At 32.2% G+C, this 22,043-nt stretch overlaps 1 protein-coding gene across 1 annotated transcript; it reads right to left on the bottom strand.

The window, feature by feature from the left end:
- Positions 1-15,085: 15,085 nt before the first annotated feature.
- LOC129869868 (agamous-like MADS-box protein AGL29) lies at positions 15,086-15,619 on the bottom strand. Its single transcript, XM_055944453.1, has one exon. The coding sequence runs from the start codon at positions 15,617-15,619 to the stop codon at positions 15,086-15,088; it is 534 nt and encodes a 177-aa protein (XP_055800428.1).
- Positions 15,620-22,043: the final 6,424 nt, after the last annotated feature.

The following is a 22,043-nucleotide window of genomic DNA, read 5'->3' as shown; positions in this document are numbered from 1 at the left end:
CACAAGATTTTTAGAAAGACAAATAGTACTAGAATTATCACAGAATATTTGAGCAGGTTTGCAAGATAAATCATAGTTTACTAACTGATCAATCATCCATAATAGTTGAATACAACACAAATCAATTGCAATGTATTCTACTTCTGTGGTAGAAATTGAAACACAATTTATCTATTTATTGTTCCATGAAACTAATGAATTTCCAAGAAATTGACAAATACCACTGGTACTTTTTCTATCAATTTTGTCACCTGCAAAGTCGGCATCTGAAAAACCTTTAAGATTTAAATCAGTAGAGTTAGCATACCAAAGACTAAGAGATGTAGTACATACAAGATATCTAATAATTCTTTTAACAACAGTTAAGTGAGACTCTTTAGGAGCTGACTGAAATCAAGCACATTTGCAAACACTGAACATTATATCTGGTCGACTAGCAGTTAAGTACAGAAGAGATCCAATCATACCTCGATGTTTGGTTTCATCTACAGGTTTACCTTTATTGTCCAGGTCCAAAGAACATGTACGACTCATGGGAGTTTATATAACATTGGCATTTCTCATTCCAAACTTGTGGATGAGTTCCTTTGTGTACTTATTTTGACAATGAAGATGCCCTTGACAGATTGATGAATTTGTAGATCCAAAAAGAAGGTTAACTCACCCATCATGCTCATTTCGAATTCTCATTGCATTAAATTTAAAAAATTCTTGCACAATGAAGCATTAGTACTTCCAAAAATAATATAGTCTAAATAAATTTGAATAATAAGATTTTCAAGAGAAGAACGCTTGATAAAGAGAGTGATATCAATTTTTCCTCTTGAAAATTACTCAGAAATTAAAAAAGAGCTCAATCATTCATGCCAAGCCTTAGGAGCTTGTTTGAGACCATAAAAAACTTTAGACAATTTAAATACATGCTATGGAAATTCAGAATTTTCAAAACCTAGAGGTTGTTTGATAAATACTGTTGCGTCAATAAAATCATTTAAAAAGGCACTTTTAACATCCATTTGAAATAATTTAAAACCTTTAAAAATCAGCATAAGCAAGAAGTATACGAATCGACTTCAACCTTGCTACAGGAACAAAAGTTTCGTCATAGTCGACTCCTTCTTGTTGAGAGTAACTTAAGCTACTAACCTTGCTTTGTTTCGTACAACTTCACATGCTTCATTTAGTTTGTTTATGAAAATTCACTTTATACAAACAATAGAGGTTTCTTCAGGTTTTGAAACTAGTGTCCATACTTTATTTTTCTCGAATTGATCTAATTCTTTTTGAATAGCCTTTTTTCGGTGACTGTCCTTTAATGTTTCATCAACTTTCTTTGGTTCCAATTGAGATATGAGAGAAATATTTGTATTCTTCTTGCTAGAGAATCTTGTCTTTATTCCTTCACTTGTATCTCCAATAATGAAATTATTTGGATAGTCAGGTTCATCTTTCAATTCATTAGGAATAGCTTCAACTATAAATTAGTTTTGTAACACCCCAAAAATTTCTACGCTAAGATCCAAACTATTCTTTGTGTGCATACAGGCCCAAAGCCAATAAATTTTATTGTAATATAATTGTTATGAATAATTCTTTAGTATATTTGAATTGAATTAGGGTCACAATAATCCTCTAGCACAAAGTTGAGTTGGAAGCTTTTTTACCGATTGAGTTTCGATATAAGATTTTACTTAGGTTAACTTCAAATGATCCTATCTCCTATAATATAGTGAATTAAGTGAACCATTACCTATCAAATTAAAGGTCTTTGTGTCTTCTTTCCAATGCCGCTAAATTTTTCTCATTTCGAGTTTGGAGTAAAAGGTTATGACCATTATACTAGAGGCTGTTAGACCATCAGAAGTTATGGTGGGTCAACATTACGACTCGTGGAGATTTGTACGGATAGTAGAGGGGGGGGGGGTAAATTGACTATTTCTATTTTAGTTAGTCGACTGGCTATCAAAACAGTTAACTGATAATATCAAGGACAATATATTGACAGTAAAGAGCAAGAAGGAAATGTGACGCCGGATGTTTTTATACTGGTTGGAATCCAATGTGGATCTTAATTTAGTCCCCTTGGGTTGCAAGGGTGTCCTACTAAAGCTTGTGAATGTTACAAATGGAACAAAAGTAGATCCTAGATCTACACTCAATTCTTTTCTTGATCACTCTTCTTTTTTAAGTTCTTTTTCTTTTTTTACAATGTCTCACCACTCTATTATTCTCTCCTCTCTTTTTGATTACATAGAAATTCACAAGGAATCACAATGCTTGCTAAAGTAGAATAGAGATTGTGTGAGTGCATTCGACAGTGTCTCTTCTTCAGCCATAGACTTGGTCCTTTTATAGTTTGTTGAGGCTGAATGCAACCCAAAGGAGTTAATACTTGGAAAGGAAGTTGAGTCCTTCTTTCCAAGAATAAGGGCAAAGTATTGAAGACTTTGCAAATCATTTTAGCCGTTGGGGTTGATTTTCTTCTTCGACTTATTTGATTGAGAGCTGATTTTCCTTTGTAGATTAAGAGTCTAATTTTTCCTTAATTTAGCTGCAGTCCATTTCTTCAGTGATGATAACAATCCGTTTGATATCATTGTCTTCTTTGTGGAGTAGAAAGATTTTTTTCTATCATTGCCTTCTTTGTGGAGTATCAAGATCTTTGCCTTTAATTGATTCTTTGGGATCCTTCTTGATTTATTTGTTTTTCTTCTTCCGCTGATACTTGCCTTTAGATCTTCCTCAAATCTTGATTTGTTTTTTTTTTTTTTTTTTGTGGTACCTGCATATTATCATCAAAATTTAGCTTCAACAAAAAGTATGACCAAAATTGAGTGAAAAACTGACTTAAAAGACGAAAATTAAAATCTCGACATTTGCTATAGCAAAGGCTGCCATAACTCTATCCCTTCGCTATAGCAAAGCCTTGCAGCTTCGTTGCCTTTGCTATAGCGAACCTTCCTTCACTATAACGAAGCCTGAGTAGTTTTCCCCACTTTATAATTACGCGCGACAGGTGAATACACCAAATATATGGGCCAACTGCACAAATGTTCTATTTTAATGCCACTGTTTAATTTGTGCGTATTTTTTTAAAAAAAAATTAATTACTATCCACATTATAATAACTATCTAATATTTAGATGATAACACTCCTAAGCTATATTATAAAGTTGTGTGCATGCAGTGTGAGAAACAAATATCATATCGGATCTATGGTACTGATGTTTATACAAATATATTGATTAGATTCATACGAACACACCTAAATTATATATTATATATATTTTAAAATTTTTAATTTGGGTAAAAAATGCAAGCTCAAACCAATGAGATTAACGTATTATAAGAGCTTGGGATAATTCCAGACGTGAGCACCTGAAAAATACATTTTGGATTAACTTGATAAATGAGAAAAATAATTATTATGTTGGTCGACCGCTTCAATCACTTCTTTAAGAAATATTTCATTTTTATCTATAATTATTAAAATCAGAAAATAGAAGAGATGTTACTCCTAATTTAAATGTTTAAATCCTCATAAAAACATAAAATTCACTAAATAATATTCTCATCTAATTTATTTTGTTTTTTCTCATTTTTATTTTCAATATTATTTTTCGTAATGTGGAGAATATGAGAATTCGTGGGACATGTTATAAGTTTTATTGTATTTGTTTTTGGTAGAAGTGAAGTAATTTTTCATGTTTTTTTTTATAAAATATTTATTTGTGTTTGATTAGGTATATTGCAAAAATTATATATTAGATATTAATAATATTGATAAATCATAAAATATTTTAATTTGACAGAACTTGTGAGTGCTAAAATATGATATCCATGTGTTTTGATGGAGCAAATAAAAATAAAGTTAAATGTTCAGATAATTTTAACTAAAGAAATGACTTCCACCCACGAGTGAAAGAAGTTTTTTCTTTTTCTTTTTTAAAGCAACATTTCTTACTTGAAATATATTTATGGTAACTAAATACGGTCAAATAACTTTTTGATGAATATAATTTTCTTGAAAAATGGCTTTCATACAAAATACACCAAGGCATAGACACACATCTAAAATATAATAACATTATTTATCACACATTTAAATTATGTTGGGGACCTATTATTTCTTGAATATATTTTTTTGGTACGATTTACCCCTACACTATGTGAGGGTATCCTATCAGCCTCTTGAACTTTTTTTTAAAATATTATTTACTCCCCTTCACTCTAATAATGAAAACAAGTTAAAGTATATCATGTGCATTCACCCGCCTATATTAGGCAAAGAAAAGGGAATTTTAATATGTTATTTAATTTAATTCGTTTAGATCCAAATTGACTGGACCTTTCTCAGGTCTCAAATATAATAAAGTACAAAATCAAGATTCTGAGTAATATTCAGTAACTCTCGTATATATTAGATACGGAACATTTTCATCTATAAAAAAAACAAAAAATTCATGCTCCATTAAAATATATACCACATCTAATGAAGTAAAAATTCAACCACCCTTAACATGGTTGAAACGTGAGAGACGATGAGGTTCTGGTCGGTTTTGGTCTAGTATAGGTGCATTTATGCACATGACGTTTTTCATTTGTTTTTTAATCAAGTTATCAGTGAAGGGCTAAACAATATTGAAAAAAATAAATTCAAATGGGTGATAAGATTTCGACGTAGTTTAAGTGTGTAATTGACAATTTCATCATAGTTTAGGAGTGTTTCTATCCTTACAAAAAGTTGATGCAAGAAAATTGTGAGAGAGAGAAAAAAAAATGTGTGTTACCTTGATTAAATTTCCAGCTAACAACCGAACCAGCCCCTTCATATTTTCATCTTCATGTATCTCAAAATGATTGACCACTCCAGGACTTAAGTGTGTAGATGATGAGTATTGATGTGAAGAGTATCATGAATTGAGTGTCCTCTACACTTCACCTCTATTGAAGCAATCAATTTATCTTTTGACACCCATAATTTCTTGTTCTTGAAGTAACAACAAGTTATGAAAAGAAAGTGGTGTACAAATATTTAAAACTTGTAGGCTTTATATAGATTTAATTAGTTGTAAAAAGCTTGGTAGTATAAAGCATTATCAACCACATATTTATATCACATGTTATTAGTGGGGATCAAAGATTAGTGCTAATTCATTTTGTGTATAATTAGGTGTGTGTTAGTTATAAATTTGACTTTCACAATGAAATTTTACATTGTCATACCAATTAAAAGATGATGAAGATACGCTTACAACTAATAAGGCATATTTATTATTTTCTCGTCAAAATTGAGATTTACAAATACGAACGCGATTGGATGATTCTTTACAAAGTAAAAAAATGGGGGGAGGGGGAAATATATTTGCGGACTATTTAAATTAGGTTAATTTTATTTTTCATTACGTATTTTGCTCAAAATTATTGTCTTCCAACTAGTAAATAATTCAAAAATACCCTTTCTACTAATGATTACTCCAAAAGAAGGGGAATGAACCAATTTTGCATTTGAAATGGGGCAATTTCTCCCTTCATTTAATGTTCAAGATAAGTGTTGTTAGTTACGAAAACTTGAACGAAAATTTTTATGATAGATTATGAGATCACTTGACTATTTTAAATGATAATTTTTATATAATGCTAATTCTATGTAAATAAAATTTTGATGACCAACATTAATATTTTAATTAAAAATTTATTTTACTAGTTTTTTTCAAAATTATTGTATCCTCTATTAAAACGTGTGATGACTTAAAGTTATCATAAGTAATATAATGTGTAAGGACATAATTAAATCTATTTTTTTCTATTATAGGATTCTTAGAGTTATTAAATAATATACATTATAATTAATATAGAAAAATAATTTTTTAAATAGTGATATAAGAAGAAGTATATTATTTTATTTTCAGGAATACTTATTCAGAAACAATTCATAAGGAACAATAATAAGAAGAAAACCTATTTCATGTGCTCATAGGAAAACAGTAATGAAAAAAGATTTAACTAGAATATGTAAATAATGATAAATTTAAATATATTAAATTGATACCATTTTGATTAAATAAAAATATTACTCATTTTGGATCGGATGAAATACGACGATAAATGCCACGCGCATAAATTTGTTTTTCAATAGACCGAGCAGGAACATCCAAAATAATGGAAAAGCGCTAATGTTTCATCTAATTCAAGAACAAGCCCTTCTCAATGTCTTGCCTTTCGCATGTGAAAGACACACCTAAACTATCCCCTTTTTTAAAATTTCATACCTAAACTATTGGAAATGTGAATTTCATAGCTAAACTGTAACGACCTAGCCCGTCGTTACTAAAAATATTTGCAGTAAAGGTATACGAATCTCTTTCGTCATAATACTAGGATCATTCCTTGGTATGCGAGTGCATTAGTTGTGAATTAAGGTCGTAATATGCTCCTATCTCAAAGTTAAGTTGAAAGTGTATTTCCGATTTAATTTTGGACTTGAGTTTAAACTAAGGTCAACTTCAAATGGCCATATCTCTCTGTCTATAATTAATTAGGTGGCTTATGACCTATCAAATTAAAGGTCTTTGAGTCTTCTTTCCAACTCTACTGGATTTTCCTTATTTGACGTTCGGAGTAAAAAGTTATACCCATTTTACTGAACATTATCTGGGTCAGTCCGCCAGAGCGGGATTGAGGCCGCTGTAGCGGGATCCGACGGGACAGAACTTAAAAGTGACGTATTTTTATTATCTCCTTCTTCCCCTTAGTGCCAAAATAGATAAGGGTTACCCTAGAAACCCCCAAGAAGCTATTCTAGGCTTGGAGAGAAGAGCAGAAGAGATTTCTAACGCAAGGAAGGCTACAACCCATGGATTCAGGCCCGTCTCCATAGATTCTCCTTCTAAAATTCAAGGATCGTGCTATAATCCTTTTATAATTGCTTGGCGCCCAGGTAGGCTAGGTTTATCTAATTTATTAGTTGTAAATCTGTTCCCACACATTTTATATTGTAGTTGACAGGAGATTTCATGCCTAGGCATTCGGGCACGGAGTTTGAATGGCTAAATGTATTGTTATTGTTGTTTAGGATAGGAATGTACTATGTAGGTATTATTATCCTATGACTTGTGATGATAGTCTTGTTCTTGCTTGATAATTGTAATAATGCTTGTTGATATGATTGATGGTTCTTGTAAAGATTAAGGTGACGGAAATTGTCGGGTTAGAGTTAGATCTTAAGGCTTGTGATAAACAAGGAGGGTCCATAGCAATATAGGGGCTATATACATATATTTATATGAGTTTGTTCATATTGATGGTTCTATGTGAATTATCTGAGTAATGTGAATCATGAAATAAGGGGAGGAGGTAATTGATTTAGTATTGATAAATCTTTTGAATGAACCTATTAATTATTTGTGGTTATAGGTTATGGTTAGTCTATATCATAGAGAGACTCTCAATTGTGATTGAGTAAGGTTATGACGTCTTCTATATATTTAATTATTATGGTTGAATGGTTGATATGTTATTGTAATGGGTCTTCAATTCCAGGACTGTGAAATCCATAATATTGAACTTGCTCTACCAAAATTGATGCCTTAAATAAAGAAGGTTTGATGAAATATTGTTAATGAAGGGAAAGATAGAATATAACTAATGAAATGACTATTGTGAACAATTACATTCAATAAACCTGTTACTTGATTGTGCAAATATGTGAATTATTCATTGTGGACTGTGATTATGGTTGTGATTGTGATGTTGGATCGGGTGTCATGTACCAACACATATATATTGGATCAGGTGTCATATTCCGACACACACACACACACATACACACACACATATATATATATATATATGTATATATATATATATATAGGATTGGGTATCACGTTCCGACACGTATATAGGATCGGGTGTCACATTCCGACACATATATAGAATCAGGTGTCAGATTCTGACACATATATAGTTTGGGTATGGGTTCTATGAGAGAACCAATATGTGACTATCATCTGTGAATTGATCTTGACTATCTGGGTGATGATAGAGAAACCGATCAAATTATAACTGAGCATGTCCATCCTGTGTATTAACTGATATGAAAGGACTGAAGGTCCTAGTGTTATCATATTGACTGTTGTAATTGAGATTTACCTTGTGAAACTGTACATTTCTCCTGAAATGGCAAATTGATAATATATTCATGTATATGCATGATTGGATTATGTTATGGATGCTAGATGCATCTGCATAGTAGGTATGAGTTTGTGGGTAAATGAGTGAAAAACAATCAGTGTGTTATTAAGGGAGATTAATGACTTAAAGTCAATTATTGTTGATGTCTTGTAGGCACATGGGTTAAAAAGAGGATTGGAAGGTTTTCGGAGATTTTATATCCGGGCATGCCGCCCTAGCGGGAGGAATCACGCTATGGAGAGGCCGCCAAAGCGGGAGAGGTCCCTCTATGGCGAGACAGTCCCTCTAATGTTGTCCTCTTTCAAGTGAGATGTTAATTATCCTAAGGTCATGTGATTGTGTGAAACTAAATATAGTAGACGGGTTAGATAGAGTTAGTAATGACCCATAGCTTGAAAACTTCTCTATGTGATAGAAGAGCTAGGCCTTGATCTGTATAAGAATTGGCAGCAGACCAACTATAAAAGATGAAAGTTAGGCTTGAACGACTCTAATGAGGTTAATGAGAATGATAAGAGTTTTGCATAAGATTTGACGGTGAATCTCTTAAAAGCATGCTTTCTTCTTGTCGATTTCTTTATATTATGCGGTGGGTATCGGGTTGACCGATGATGTCTACCAGTATGTGTTGTTTGTACTGATACTACTCTTGTCACTAATACACTTTTATAAAAAAAAATTAATGAATAAAAATAAAACTAAAAAATTGGAGGGGGGGAGGGGGGTTATGGTAAGAGTAAGTGGTGGAGTGAGGTAAGAAAAATATTTTATATTTTATTTTATAATTTTTTTTGGCGGGAGATAGTAATACTTTAATCATAATTTTAACTAAATCTAATAATTTGTTTAATTTTTGTTAAGATAGAATATTTTGTCCATGTGGAGTGTAATGTGATAAAAAAATGAAAGAGAGAGTGTAGTATACACACCATGATGAGAGTGGAATAAAAGAGAGATGTGTGTTTCTTAAACTAATAAGTGATAATTTAGGTATGAAACTCACACTTCCAATAATTTAGGAATGAAACTCAAAAAATGGAGATAGTTCAGGTGCATTTTTTTACACTTATCTCTTTTCAATATAGTGCCAAACTTTGAAAAGTTTGAAATTAAATTTGACGGATTGTGCAATAAATGCTCAACTTTCAGTGAAAACTAAGAAAATAGTGGTAAGAGGGAGTGACACCCACACTAAACTTTGATGGGATAACTTATTATTAACCCAAAATTTAATCAATCAAACAATAAAAAGGAACAATCTCATTAATTAAAGTAAACATTCGTGATAACTTAAGAGAAAATCTGCAAAAATAACCCCTTCCACTCCCACCCTTCCTAAAATCTGAAAGTCGTGTATCAAAACTACATAACTTAGAATGAGGAAATGCAACTCCAAAAGAAGAAATAAAAGTCTAATAGTCTAAGTCTGAACAGATGGACTAAGAAATAAAAAGGAATCCATGACAGCCCCGAAGAAACAACTCATTCTTGGATTCAGAAACTTCGTGGATCACAGTTGAGGTCGCCGCCTCAATATGTCTTGTACATAACAAAGAAAGAACAAGAGTAGTATCAGTACACAAAATTACATTATACTGGTTGAATCATCGGTCAGATTCAAGGAAGAATGTAAACATATAACTAAAATATAGTAATACAGAACAACACATGAATCACGATAAAATATCACATGACTCTCAGTCACCATACCTGACTCAACAACCACACAAGCATGTACCACATGATTACAAACAAGTTTGATTTACTCAAGGAACCAACATAATATAAACACAACCAAACATGCATCATGCAGGTGGAGCTATGTGAGAGTGAGGGGGTTCACCCGAACCCCCTCAATCGAAAATATTATGTTGTATATAGAAGATTAAATTACGGATATATAGCTTTTAATGATCTCTCTTAGAATAATTGAAAGGAATATCTTAGCGGTTAAGGGGGTTCATTTGATAGCTGACGTCATGAGTTTGATACTTGGTCAATTTTATGTCTTTTGTAGCTTTTAAAAGTTTTTCACTCCCTTTTCTATTTAATGTGTATTTGGGCTTTGGATATTATGTTGGGTGTGGGTTTTATTGGTTATGAAATGAGCAATTGGGGCTGAATAAAAAGAAGTTAGTTAACATTTTAGCCTATTTGTGTGTATTTGTTATTTACTTAATAGTTAATTATTTTTTAAAATTTTATATATTGCTTTGAAATATTTTTTACATATTTTTTTATGTAATTGGAATAAAAATATTCCATTTTTTTTTTCATGCTTGCATACTAGTTTAAAGCCCTAGCTAGATTTCTATAAGTTCTAATTAATTTTCAATATTAACACACTTTTCAACCAAAAGAAAAAAAATAACACACTATGCATATCTCATTTTGTTAACTTATACATATCATTTATGAGTTATATAGTGCGCTCTTTTTAACTATATTTTTATTATTTTATGTATTAATATATTGATGTTGTTCATTTTTTTAATTATTATTATTAGTATTTAGTACTAAAAATATATTATGATACTAATAATTCAACAATTATACTTTTTTAAGAATTTTTTTTGTGGGGTATTAATACGAAAAGAAAAATAGATTATTCTTTTTTAAAAAAAGTAGGACATTGCAAAGTGAAAGTAAAAAAATACGATATTTTTTTAAAAAGGCTCTACGTTGTAGAGAAAAAATGAGAAGAAATATTAAAAGAACAAATAAGGCGGGTTAAAATTTAGCGGGTGTCTTCTTTGTTTTTCATTAGCTTACTTCATTATATGTTGAACCTCCTGAATCGAAATTTTGCATCCGCCACTGATACCAAACGTGGTACTCAAGCCAACTATATAGTAACCTGTACTAGGCGTGGTACCCGAGCTAATCGATAGTATTCTGTACTAGGCATGGTACTCGAGCCAACCGATAATTTGTATCGGGCTCAATATCCTAGTCACCCAAATATCTATACCAAGTGTGATACCTGATCCAACCGATAATAGAACTTGTACCAGGTGTGGTACCCAATCCAACCAACAAGACACATCTATCACATAATCACAATCACAATGAAATAGCCACATTTATAAATCCACAAGCAATTTAAACACATTCATTGCATGATATTGACAGCACGTTATCATTTCATATTTTTTCCCAACATGCATTGTACAAGTAATACCATAGAGACAGTTATCATGCACACATTTCATAACTTGGAAAATAAACTACCATCACCTATCTCGAATCAAGCCTTGCAAGCTCTATTGAACCTGAGCCTTCTCCTTGTTATGAATCCTAGCTTATTCTTGGTCTAGAAATAACACACAAATACAATAATTAATCATAAATGGCCTAAGTATAACTTAATCCAAAATCCCAAGCCAAATTTATCATCTTCCTACCCAATCCAAGGTTTTCCGACCATTAATTCACCTATAACTATCAATTTAATGATTACACTAGTGAATTACGGTAAATAAATCAAGACAACCATTTTTATAAACAACACAAGGTCTTATGCATCGAAATCCTCATTATTTTGGACCTAGATATCAATGAATCAAGTTAGTGGAGTAATTTACTTATCTTTACCTTTGTCCTATCTTCTTCTTCCTCTTCCTAGGAATGAAGAATTTTCAGGGGAAAAAAAGATTTTAGTTTTTTAGATGATTTGATGAAAAACTGCTCAAAATTTCCCTAGGTCTCCCTTGCTTGTCCCCAAAATGCACTTGCAAAATAATGAGCCGTTTTGAAATTTTTTTGCATTTATTGCCAGTAACTCCATTATAATGGCCCAATGCCGTTATAACGGCGTCGACGTAGCGGAAATACCCTCTATAACAAGAATTAAATCACCCACTATAATGGTGTGTCATCCTCCATGGAGGCTTGCAAGGGAGAGAAACTCAAAAATCTCTAAAAAAATTATGTTTCACAACATACCTTGGAATCTTGATGTTCCGAACCAATCCTTTCACGCCATGTTTGATATCGGGAGTTCCTCTCACCCGAATTCACTTTAAAAAAGTCTTATGGACTCCTTAACATCTTTGCTGATGGAAAAACCAACCTAAGTCTAGAGATTATCCCCAATCATTTTTTGAATTGTCCTAGATTTCACCTTGCTCATAAATCATCTAAACCTAGCCTAGCCTTAAATTTTCAATTTCCAAATCTGAAAGTTTTCTCACTCAATTCCTTTCACCATTAGCTCATCCATAGCAAAACATGTGTCATTACAATAGATATCAATTTATTCATCACTCGTCTCTGAGCGATCAAATAGGAAAAAATGAGTTAATTCGACAATAAGGTAGCATTATATCCTCAAACATGTGAGGGTACTTATCTAGCATGTTCTTCTCAGTTTCTCAAGTGGCTTCCTCAATCGGATGATACTCTATTGAATCTTCGTGATCTAATTTCCTTCTTCCTCAACTTCTGAATATCCCGACAAGAATAGTAACCGACTCCTCCTCATACTGAAGGTCCTTATCTAGTGAAACTGAATCTTACTTGATGATGTACTCTCCATCCCTATAGCATATTTTAAGCATAGATACATGAAACTTTGGATGGAATCCGTACAAACTGAATGGCAATTCTAACTTGTAAGCTACCGACCTCACATTTTCAAGAACCTCAAAGACACTCGAAATATTGAGAGCTAAGCTTGCTTACCAAACCTCGTGACTCCTTTCTTTGGTAACACCTTCAATAAAACCTACTCACCAACCTGAAATGCCTTGTCACTTATCTTGCGGTCTGCATATTCCTTGTGTCTGCTATGGGCTGCCAACAACTTGGTCTAGATAACCCTCACCTTTTCCTGAGATTTCCTTACCAACTTGACTCCTAGAGGCTTCACATCACCAGCCTCAAACCACCATATGGGGGATCTACATTCCCTCTCATAAAGTGCCTCAAATGGTGTCATATCAATGCGGAAGTGATAATTGTTGTTGTATGAGAATTCACACAACGCAAGAACTAATCTCAATGGCCCCCAAAGTCAATCACACATGCTTTCATCATGTCCTCCAACACCTAAATCATCTTCGCAGAATGTCCATCCGTCCGAGGATGAAAAAGTATTCAAAGTGAGTTATATGCCTAACTTTTCGTGCAACTTGCTTAAAAATTTAGAAGTAAATTGTGTTCCTCTGTCCAAAATGATAGAAAGGGGCACCCCGTGCAACCTCACTATTTCGTTGACATAGTTCTTGGCCAACTAATGGGAGTTGTAATCCACCTTGTTTGGAATGAAGTGGGCCAATTCAGTCAACCTATCCACGATGAACAAAATCAAATCATATTTCCCTAAGGTCTTAGGAAGATCCACCACAAAGTCCATGGCTATCATTTTTTACTTTCACTCAGAAATGGTCATCCTGTGAAGCAAACCTGCAGGCATTTGGTGCTCATATTACACCTGCTAATAATTTTGACACTTTGACACATACTCCGCTATGTCTCTCTTCATTCTAGGCCACCAATAAAATCGCCTCAGGTCTTGGTACAACTCGATAAGCTCAAAGATATCATTGTTCATTCTTTTAAGGGTTCACAACGGGAACTGCTCTTTATAAAGCAATTGTTTTCTGGTTCTCTATCTTTGGTTAGGATAAACATTAAGCAGAGGAAAGCCGAAGAAAGAAATATCACCAAAGAGTTTATGTGTTTCCTCATAGCATCTCCCAAGGCTGAGCTTCTATTCGACAAATACATTTTAGGATCTTAATAAGTTAGTTTATCAATTTATTTGTAATTCGATGCTATTAAGGGTTCATCTGTTTCTTCTTTGCTCGTAAGGAGTTTTTTTAAAGAAGGAAATGAATTGGCAGGATTAGTAAAACTTGTGGGGTTCCTTCAATAAATATGTTTAGTAGATGTTACAAGTTCAATCAATACTTCAAAAGGGTGAAGTATTGATTGATGTGACTGTCGTGAAGGCACCTGAGGAGATTATCACGACCTGATTTATGATCAAGCTATGATCGATATTTTGTGCCTTAATTTAACTGAGCGGGTCATCTTGACTTTCTAATATGTTCTTGTTCAAATAAAAATGTGTGACAATGCAATTCTTTGAAACATAAATACTTATAATATTTGGATCTCAAGTTCAAGTAAACATTCTGATACTGAAATTTATGCAATTTCTTATCATTTAACACTATATGCATAATGTGATACCATAACTCAATTCTAATATGAGCCTGTAAGAATCTGGACCTATCAGCTGAGCCAAAAAAATCTTCTTCTAGCCACAACCGAGTCAGATTTTTTCCCCAAATTTTTGACAAAATCAACCTCAGAATTTCAGTTTCATAATTAAAAAAAAAACAAAAAAAAGGCCTAAAAAAATTAAAAACAATAAAAAATACCGACTTCCTGAGGTCGGTAAGTTCTAATTGTTTTATAAAAAGTAATAGGAAACTAACTTTAACTTTTTATTTTTAAATTGACTAATTTGTGACTTACGCCTCCTAATCGCTACGATCTCTTTGGCACCCGTACACACAATTAAACTAAGTCCAAAATAATCATTTGAATCCATAGGAACTTTAAAATTTCAATTTTTGAGTATGTTAACTTCAAATGTTGACTTTGGTTAAATATTAAGTTTTCAAATTTGTAATTTTGGGTTTTTTTTCCTCTGAAATACATTTGTATTCGTCGAGATTCCTGTGAATCATCTCCATAAGTCATAAAACATATAATAAATCTATGAGAAATATCATTTTGGAGAAAGAGATACTAATACTCAAAACAGTCAGACAGATCATTAAACAATGATAAATATTTTACTACTTGGATAATTCATTATAATGAAGAAGCAATATCCAAAATAATTATTTTTTTGGATATACATTATTGAAGTTTCTGATTAAAGACTCAACCAATTAGGTGGTATGGTCAAAGAAGTAGGCCCATTCATTTCAAGCATAAATTTTGGATCTTCAAAGCCAATCACATTTTGTAAGAAATCAATTTCCTTATTCAAATGATGTTCAAGTTTCTCGATCTCGTGGTTTAATTTCTCAAGTCTTTCTGCTTCAGTCAATTTGAAATCTTCTGATAGAAGATGTGTGAAATCACCTTCAACAGATTTTCCATTGGCCTCATTTCTTTCCACCTTTTTCTTCTTCTTTATATTAAACGAAGATGCAGATTGTTGTTTTGCCTCCAAAAATTGATGGACGACTGAGTCAACATCAGGATTACCAAACAAAAATGGCTCATGACATCCAATAGAGAAAATAAGAATTGCAATCTCAACTCCACATAAAATAGAAAGCTCATTTGCTTTCTTAGACAGAGTTTTCTGCATATTAGAGATTCTAACGCCCTCAGCACGTTTATCTTTGATAAACTTAACCTCAGCAGTACTTTTTCTTATTTCAGAACTCTTTCTTTCCATGTCCTAATAAGAGGAGATGGCAAGATACAAAATGAGTACATGCTCAAGCCAAACGTGCAAATTTATAACAATTTTCTTTTGTCTTGTCATGAATTTATTCCTTGGTCAATTCAAATTTTAATATTAACAAAATCCTCCGTTATGATCTTATAATATGTTATTACGTCCCAACTTTTATGATGGTCAACTACTTTGAATTTTTTAAGCAATGTCATTTTCTTTTTGATGTCATTTTGCTATCAATCATCCTCTAATAAGTGGAACATTGCAATAACTAATACATATGGGGGTTTTCAATATAATTCTAAAACTAGAGTGGAAGTGAGAGTAATTAAATAAAACTAGCGTAGATTATTTTGTTAAATCTTCATCTTTTGAGTAAATAGTGTAGTTATGTATAATTAATGTAGATTTCTTTAAATTTATATTTTGAGTAAATAGTGTAATTATATATTACCAAGGTAGATTACCTTAATCTAAATATATTTAGATTTATTTAAATTTATATTATGAATAAATAGTGTAATTATATATTACCAAGGTAGATTACCTTAATCTAAATATATTGAGTAAGATTTCAAATTTTAAAGAATTTAAAAAATTCAATATAATGATGTACAACTCCTCTAATAGTTTCCTTGACGGTTTTTTTTTTAACCTTTTCATTTAGTAAATAAATTGACATATTATTTACCAAGTAATGTCTGTACAGCTCAAAATCAACAAAAACAAAAAATAGCCTTAGTGGGTGACTAAACGACAAGCTTTAGTCCACACCACACTACTCACTCCCATTACATTTTTTTCACTAAACCTTCAATGCTCCTTTGTTTCTATTGAAAGATTCTTGCATTTCTTTCTTGTCAGATGTAGTATGTAGTACCTAACACATACCGTAAAAACATAATACATAAATATTTTATTTTATTTTATTTCATCCAGTATTAATAATCTTCAATTTTAAATTTGTACAAGTAGACACTTAGACTTGTATATATAGAGTTGAATAAGTAGACACACAAGTTCTACTTGGCGTCCTACGTAGCAATTAAGCATGCCTTCTAAACCTCAAATGCAACACTTTTTCACTTGTAATATTAAGGCACACCTAAGATCGATGGTTCTAGTACGATCGTTATATCAACCTGTAACGGTTTTAATTAATTTTGAATAGATTGTAATTTTACTTACATCTATGATTCACTTTAACATTGTTGAACTTTTATTAATCTTAACTAAGATTCAATGTTGCAACCTCAGTTTCGATATACAGGACAAGATAGTGTAATGATATCTTTCCGTCATTATGGATAAGCCAATGGGGAAGGAAGTTGGGACAGAAAACTTTTGAGTAATAACTTGAAAAATTTGAGCCTAGACCAGACTTGGACGGATTCTGAGTCAGGTGAGGTCTGGGGTAATCCGGTTATGGGTGGGAGATGATTTTAACAGTGTGCTAGTTGAAATTGATAGTCTAGACACTAATGAGTCTGTACGGCTTTACGAAATCAAATTCGGACGAGTAAAACTTTCGTAAGTGATCTTGGCGTGAAGGATTAATTTTAGGACGTTATGTTTTGTGGACATATTGCAAAATGGGGACTCGAGACACAAATCCTAAGCTTTTGTTTCCGTGCAACCTACCACGGTGGGATTATTTCCGCTATGGAGGGGATGTCATAGCCGGGTAAGTGCCACCATGGCGGGGCAGACGCAGTATTAAACAGGAAAAGTCCTAAAAGTATTATTTTCTACACTTTCTAGTTTTTGGAGAGCAAAGGGATAAACTAGAGCTATTCCTTTCAGTTTTTCACCCATTATCAAAGGTAAGTTAAATACTCCCCTACTTCGTAATTTGATTCGTAGAACCTAGGTTTTAGGGTAAATATCGTAGGGAAGGGTTCTTGGCCTAAATTTAATGTGGAAAATAGACCTAGATTGGTGCTATGATCATGAAATTGGTCAATGGTTAGGATTTTGATATAACCCAGATATTGTGGACAATAGTTCATTGATTTGTGTAATTTTAAGACTAAGAACAAGCTGAAAGACTTCGGAAAGGGAAAGCTTCAGCTGTTTAGAGCTTCCAAGGCTTGATTTCTAGGTAGGTGATAGTGTTTACATTCATGTCTATATTTCATGTGCTTGTTACTATTATTGATAGTATTGCTTGCATATGTGAGACTACAAAATATGTAAAAAACTTAATGAAACGAATTCTGAGATCACTTGTACAAAATGAACATGCTACTTGACTGTGCAAGCATGTGAAACATTCATTGTGGTTTTTGTGAATGTGATTGTGGTTGTAGTTGATATAAATATGTACCTAGGGATCGAATGTCACGTTCTGACACATATACGTATAGGGATCGGGTGTCACGTTCTGACACATATACATATATATGGAGAGAGAGAGATCGAGTGTCACGTTCCGACACAACTATTGTTTAGATGTGGATCCCATGAGAGGACTATTGTTGGCTGTTGTTGAGAATGACATTGTGAAACTGAATAATGCTTATGAACTTGCTAATTAGTAATGTGTTTCACATATGGATGTCTTTACTACTTTATAGTTGCTTGCATATGTTCATTGATTAGGCCGACCTCATGATCCTACCAGTACACTGTTGATTATGTGTAGTGATACTGCACTTACTCTTTCCTTATTGAGTATAGGGCATTTTCAGGCTGCTGCTGACAGACCTCAGTTAGGGGACCACTGGCTGCTCAAGATTCAAGGATGAGCCAATTCTTTCAGGCTAACATGGATTCTTCTAAAGTCTCAGTCCACTCTTTTCGGGCTTGGACCTTTCAGACTTATTTCCTTTATATTGTTGTTTTTTGGGTTGCATCCCCGTACTCTTAGACTTGTTCTTTAGAAGAGTTTTGGTACAATGACTTTCATGTTTAAGGGTTTTAACTTCCGCATGTTTTGTTGACTATTTTTGCTTGTGTTGAAATTAAATTTCTGAGTTTATGGGGACTCAACTTAAAACTTATATAAAAACTATTGCCACATCTTTTTATACTCACTTTTGTGTTAGGATGCTAGTTTGGGAGTAGTTTCGGTTCTCCCCCCAGAGGATTAGTGTGGGAATCGTGACAGATACCTAATCACGACTTTAATTGATATATCACACCTAATGTTTGAACCTATCTCATCTTGATTCAACCAAAGATTATTAGAAAGAAAAATATTTAGATCAAGACGCATTAACTGCTACCTCTCCTTTTTTAAAACATCTCAAAAAAAATGTGTAGCTGCATTCTAAACAAAACAAAATTTAATCATGTCTAGCTCATACAACGTTCAATGAACCCTAATATTTTACCTATTTATCGTCGATCCTATGCATACGGTCAGTGATTCCATTTGAATACACAGTGATCCAAATTTTAGTTTAATGGTTTTCTTTTCTTTTTTTGGTTTTGTCTTTAAAGATTAAAAAAATATATAAAATTCAATGGCTAGTCTAAAATAAAATGTAACTAAAAAATAATAAATTCACTAACTTATTTATTAAATTCTAAATTAAATCTAAACATTTTTTTTTAGATTTTCTTTTCTTTTGAAAAAATGAAAACAAAACTTATCCTAAAATGTGACCTTTTTTGTAGTTTTCGAATTTTTTAAAATAAACTTACTGAAATAAGATAAAATCAAAATATCTAATTTAGACCTAAAAATAAAAATTAACTAAAATAGTATAAAATTTAAATTCGATCAAAAATTAGATGTTCAAACCATGTGAGTTCAACATTATACTTTAGATGGCTAAAGAGACCATACAACTGGAGTAGGGGTGACAATTTCAGTCCATTTAAGTAAAATGAATTAGTTTAGCATATATTTATTTAAATGGATCACTCATATTGTTTAAATGGTAAATATGGATTGATCTATTTTAAAAGCTCATACAAATATGAACAAAGTGGGTAAAATATAGACATTTATATAGACCCTTAAATCACCCAAAATTTCTAATTGCACTAAAAATATTTTTTTATTTTTTTCAAAAGAAAATTTGGGTGGGGTGGGGGTAAGGTAGAGGGGGGCAATTTTTTTTAAAAAAATAAAATAAAATTAAAAATTGTGGAGGGGGGTGCAGGTAGGGGTGGGTGGAGGGGGCCAATTTTTTTTTTTGAACCTTTTAGATTTTTTTTTTAAAAAAATTGGGGGTGGGGTGGGGGTAGGGGGTTCGTGTGGGGGTTTGGGGTAGGTGAACGGGGGGAGGGAATTTTTTTTTTTTTTAATATTTTGGGGTGAGGTGGGGGTAGGGGGTCCGATGGGGGTAGAATGGAGAGAGGGTCAAAAGATTTTATTTTTTTAGAAATTATTTAAGTTTTTTAAAAAAAATTGTGGTGGGGTGGGGGTAGGTGGTCCGAGTGGGAAGTGGGTGGGAGGGGGGTGGGGTGGGCAAAATTTCTTTTAATATTTTTTTTTAAAAAAATAGGGGTGATAGTGATAGGGTGGGCAAAAAAATTGGTTGATGGGTGGGGGTGGGGGGTGGGGGATGGAGTTTACGGAATTTCATTTTTGTATGAAAAATGAATTGTTTAAAAAATAATAATTTAAGGATGGATTGGGGGTTGTAGGGATTAGAACATTACCAATTTTGCTTTGATTTAATGTCTTTTGACTTTAGGAGATTAAAGTTGATTAGAACCATTTTATCCAAATCATATTTGATCAAATTCATATTTATCTATATTTTATATGGATGAATTATAATTCAATCCATTTTGAATCAATTCATCCAAATCCAATTTAATCCAACCATTTGTCACCCATAAACTGAAGAACAAATTCTCAAACACTTCTCACTCATGTTAGTTTGATTGCGTCGTAAACACTCAATTTCATATAAAATAGAAAGTTCATTTGCATTCTTACGCGGAGTTTTCTGCATATTAGAGATTCTAAGGCCCTCAGTACGTATATCCTTGAAAAACTTTATCTCAACATTTTTTTTTATTTGACAACTTTTTCTTTTCATGTCTACAACAAGGGAGATAGAGAGATTCTATTTCTTTTAGCATAATATATAAATATGCTCATTAATAGATTTTGGTGACATTTATGTCCTCCGACTTTGAGTATGTTCAAACAGAAACTTAAACTTGTATAAATTGAACTTGTTCAAGGGCACACCCAAAATTAAAGGACATAAATGTCAGTTGAGGTCAAGTTAAAGTGCATGTTTATGTATTATGTCATTCATTTTCATTTGACAATTCACGAACTAGGTGACGCCCTACGTGTAATGTGTCATATAGGACCCGTATATCTATTTGTTCAACTTTATACAAGTTTAAGTGTTTGCTTGTGCACATCCAAAGTTAGAGGGCATAGATGACAGTTGAGACCAAGTTAAAAAACACATTATGTATTATGCCTAATCGAATTTAACGAGTTAAGCTAAGATGTGTATCCTTGATCTCATACAAATTTAATCAGAGGCAGACCCACATGTATAGATAGGGGTGCACATACACCTGTTAACTTCGAAAAAAATCATGTGTATATATGTATATCTATCTTGATAAACTGACAGAAGCTTGCATATAATTAACAAAACATCCATGGAGAGCATAGAAGTGCACTTGGATTGCTGGTACAAGCCAAAGCACACACCACGTTACTAGGGTTTGATCCCTGCTAGAACCCTATTTCACTATTTTAGTTATAAAGTTTTGAATTTGAAATTCTTATTTATAACATCAAAATTGTTAGAACCCTATTTTCATTGTTTTTATTATAAAGTTTTGGATTTGAAGTGTTTATTTATAGAATCAAAATTGCTAGATAAGTGATTCGAATTTGACCTTTCAGTAGAAAAAACTCACCTTGACAATTGAGCTATCGCACTAAATTGTTTTAAAAAAGTTAAAAGTCTACATATTATTTTTAAAGGCTTAAACTCATATTATAACAAAATAAAGTTTAAGTATTAGTTTACATCTTATATTTGATCTATATATTTGTATTTAATATTTTTATTTTTGTTCAAGCAACTAGTGACCAATCGAATACGACATTATCTGTTAATTGTCATTTAAAATTTCGCTAACGCCTAAATTAAGATAATATTGATGCATTTAAATATTTCAAATCCTGAGTTCGCCTACAAATTTAATTGTACCATTTTTTCGATAAACATTAACAATACTAAATGTACGGTTTGTAAACTTTACTAAAGGAACTAAATACATAAATGACATATTCTTCCTGGGTTCCTCTTCTTCTAGTCACCAGCAAGGGAATTCCCTTAAAGCTGGTACTATTGTTATAATATCTTATTGGAAAAATTACGGAAAAATATTTTTTAATAAATAATTATTAATTTTAGCGATATTTTTTATTTATTATCATTTATAGCAATACATAGCAATATTATGGTATATTTGTCATATATTA

The sequence above is a fragment of the Solanum dulcamara genome, chromosome 10, assembly GCF_947179165.1.
Source record: "Solanum dulcamara chromosome 10, daSolDulc1.2, whole genome shotgun sequence".
In the NCBI taxonomy this organism is placed as follows: domain Eukaryota; kingdom Viridiplantae; phylum Streptophyta; class Magnoliopsida; order Solanales; family Solanaceae; genus Solanum; species Solanum dulcamara.
Note: the sequence above shows the minus strand (reverse complement) of the source record. Positions and strands in the feature narration are given on the sequence as shown.

Excerpts from the sequence above, each read along its gene's own strand:
- LOC129869868 (XM_055944453.1), bottom strand. The coding sequence starts at position 15,619 with ATGGAAAGAAAGAGTTCTGAAATAAGAAAAAGTACTGCTGAGGTTAAG.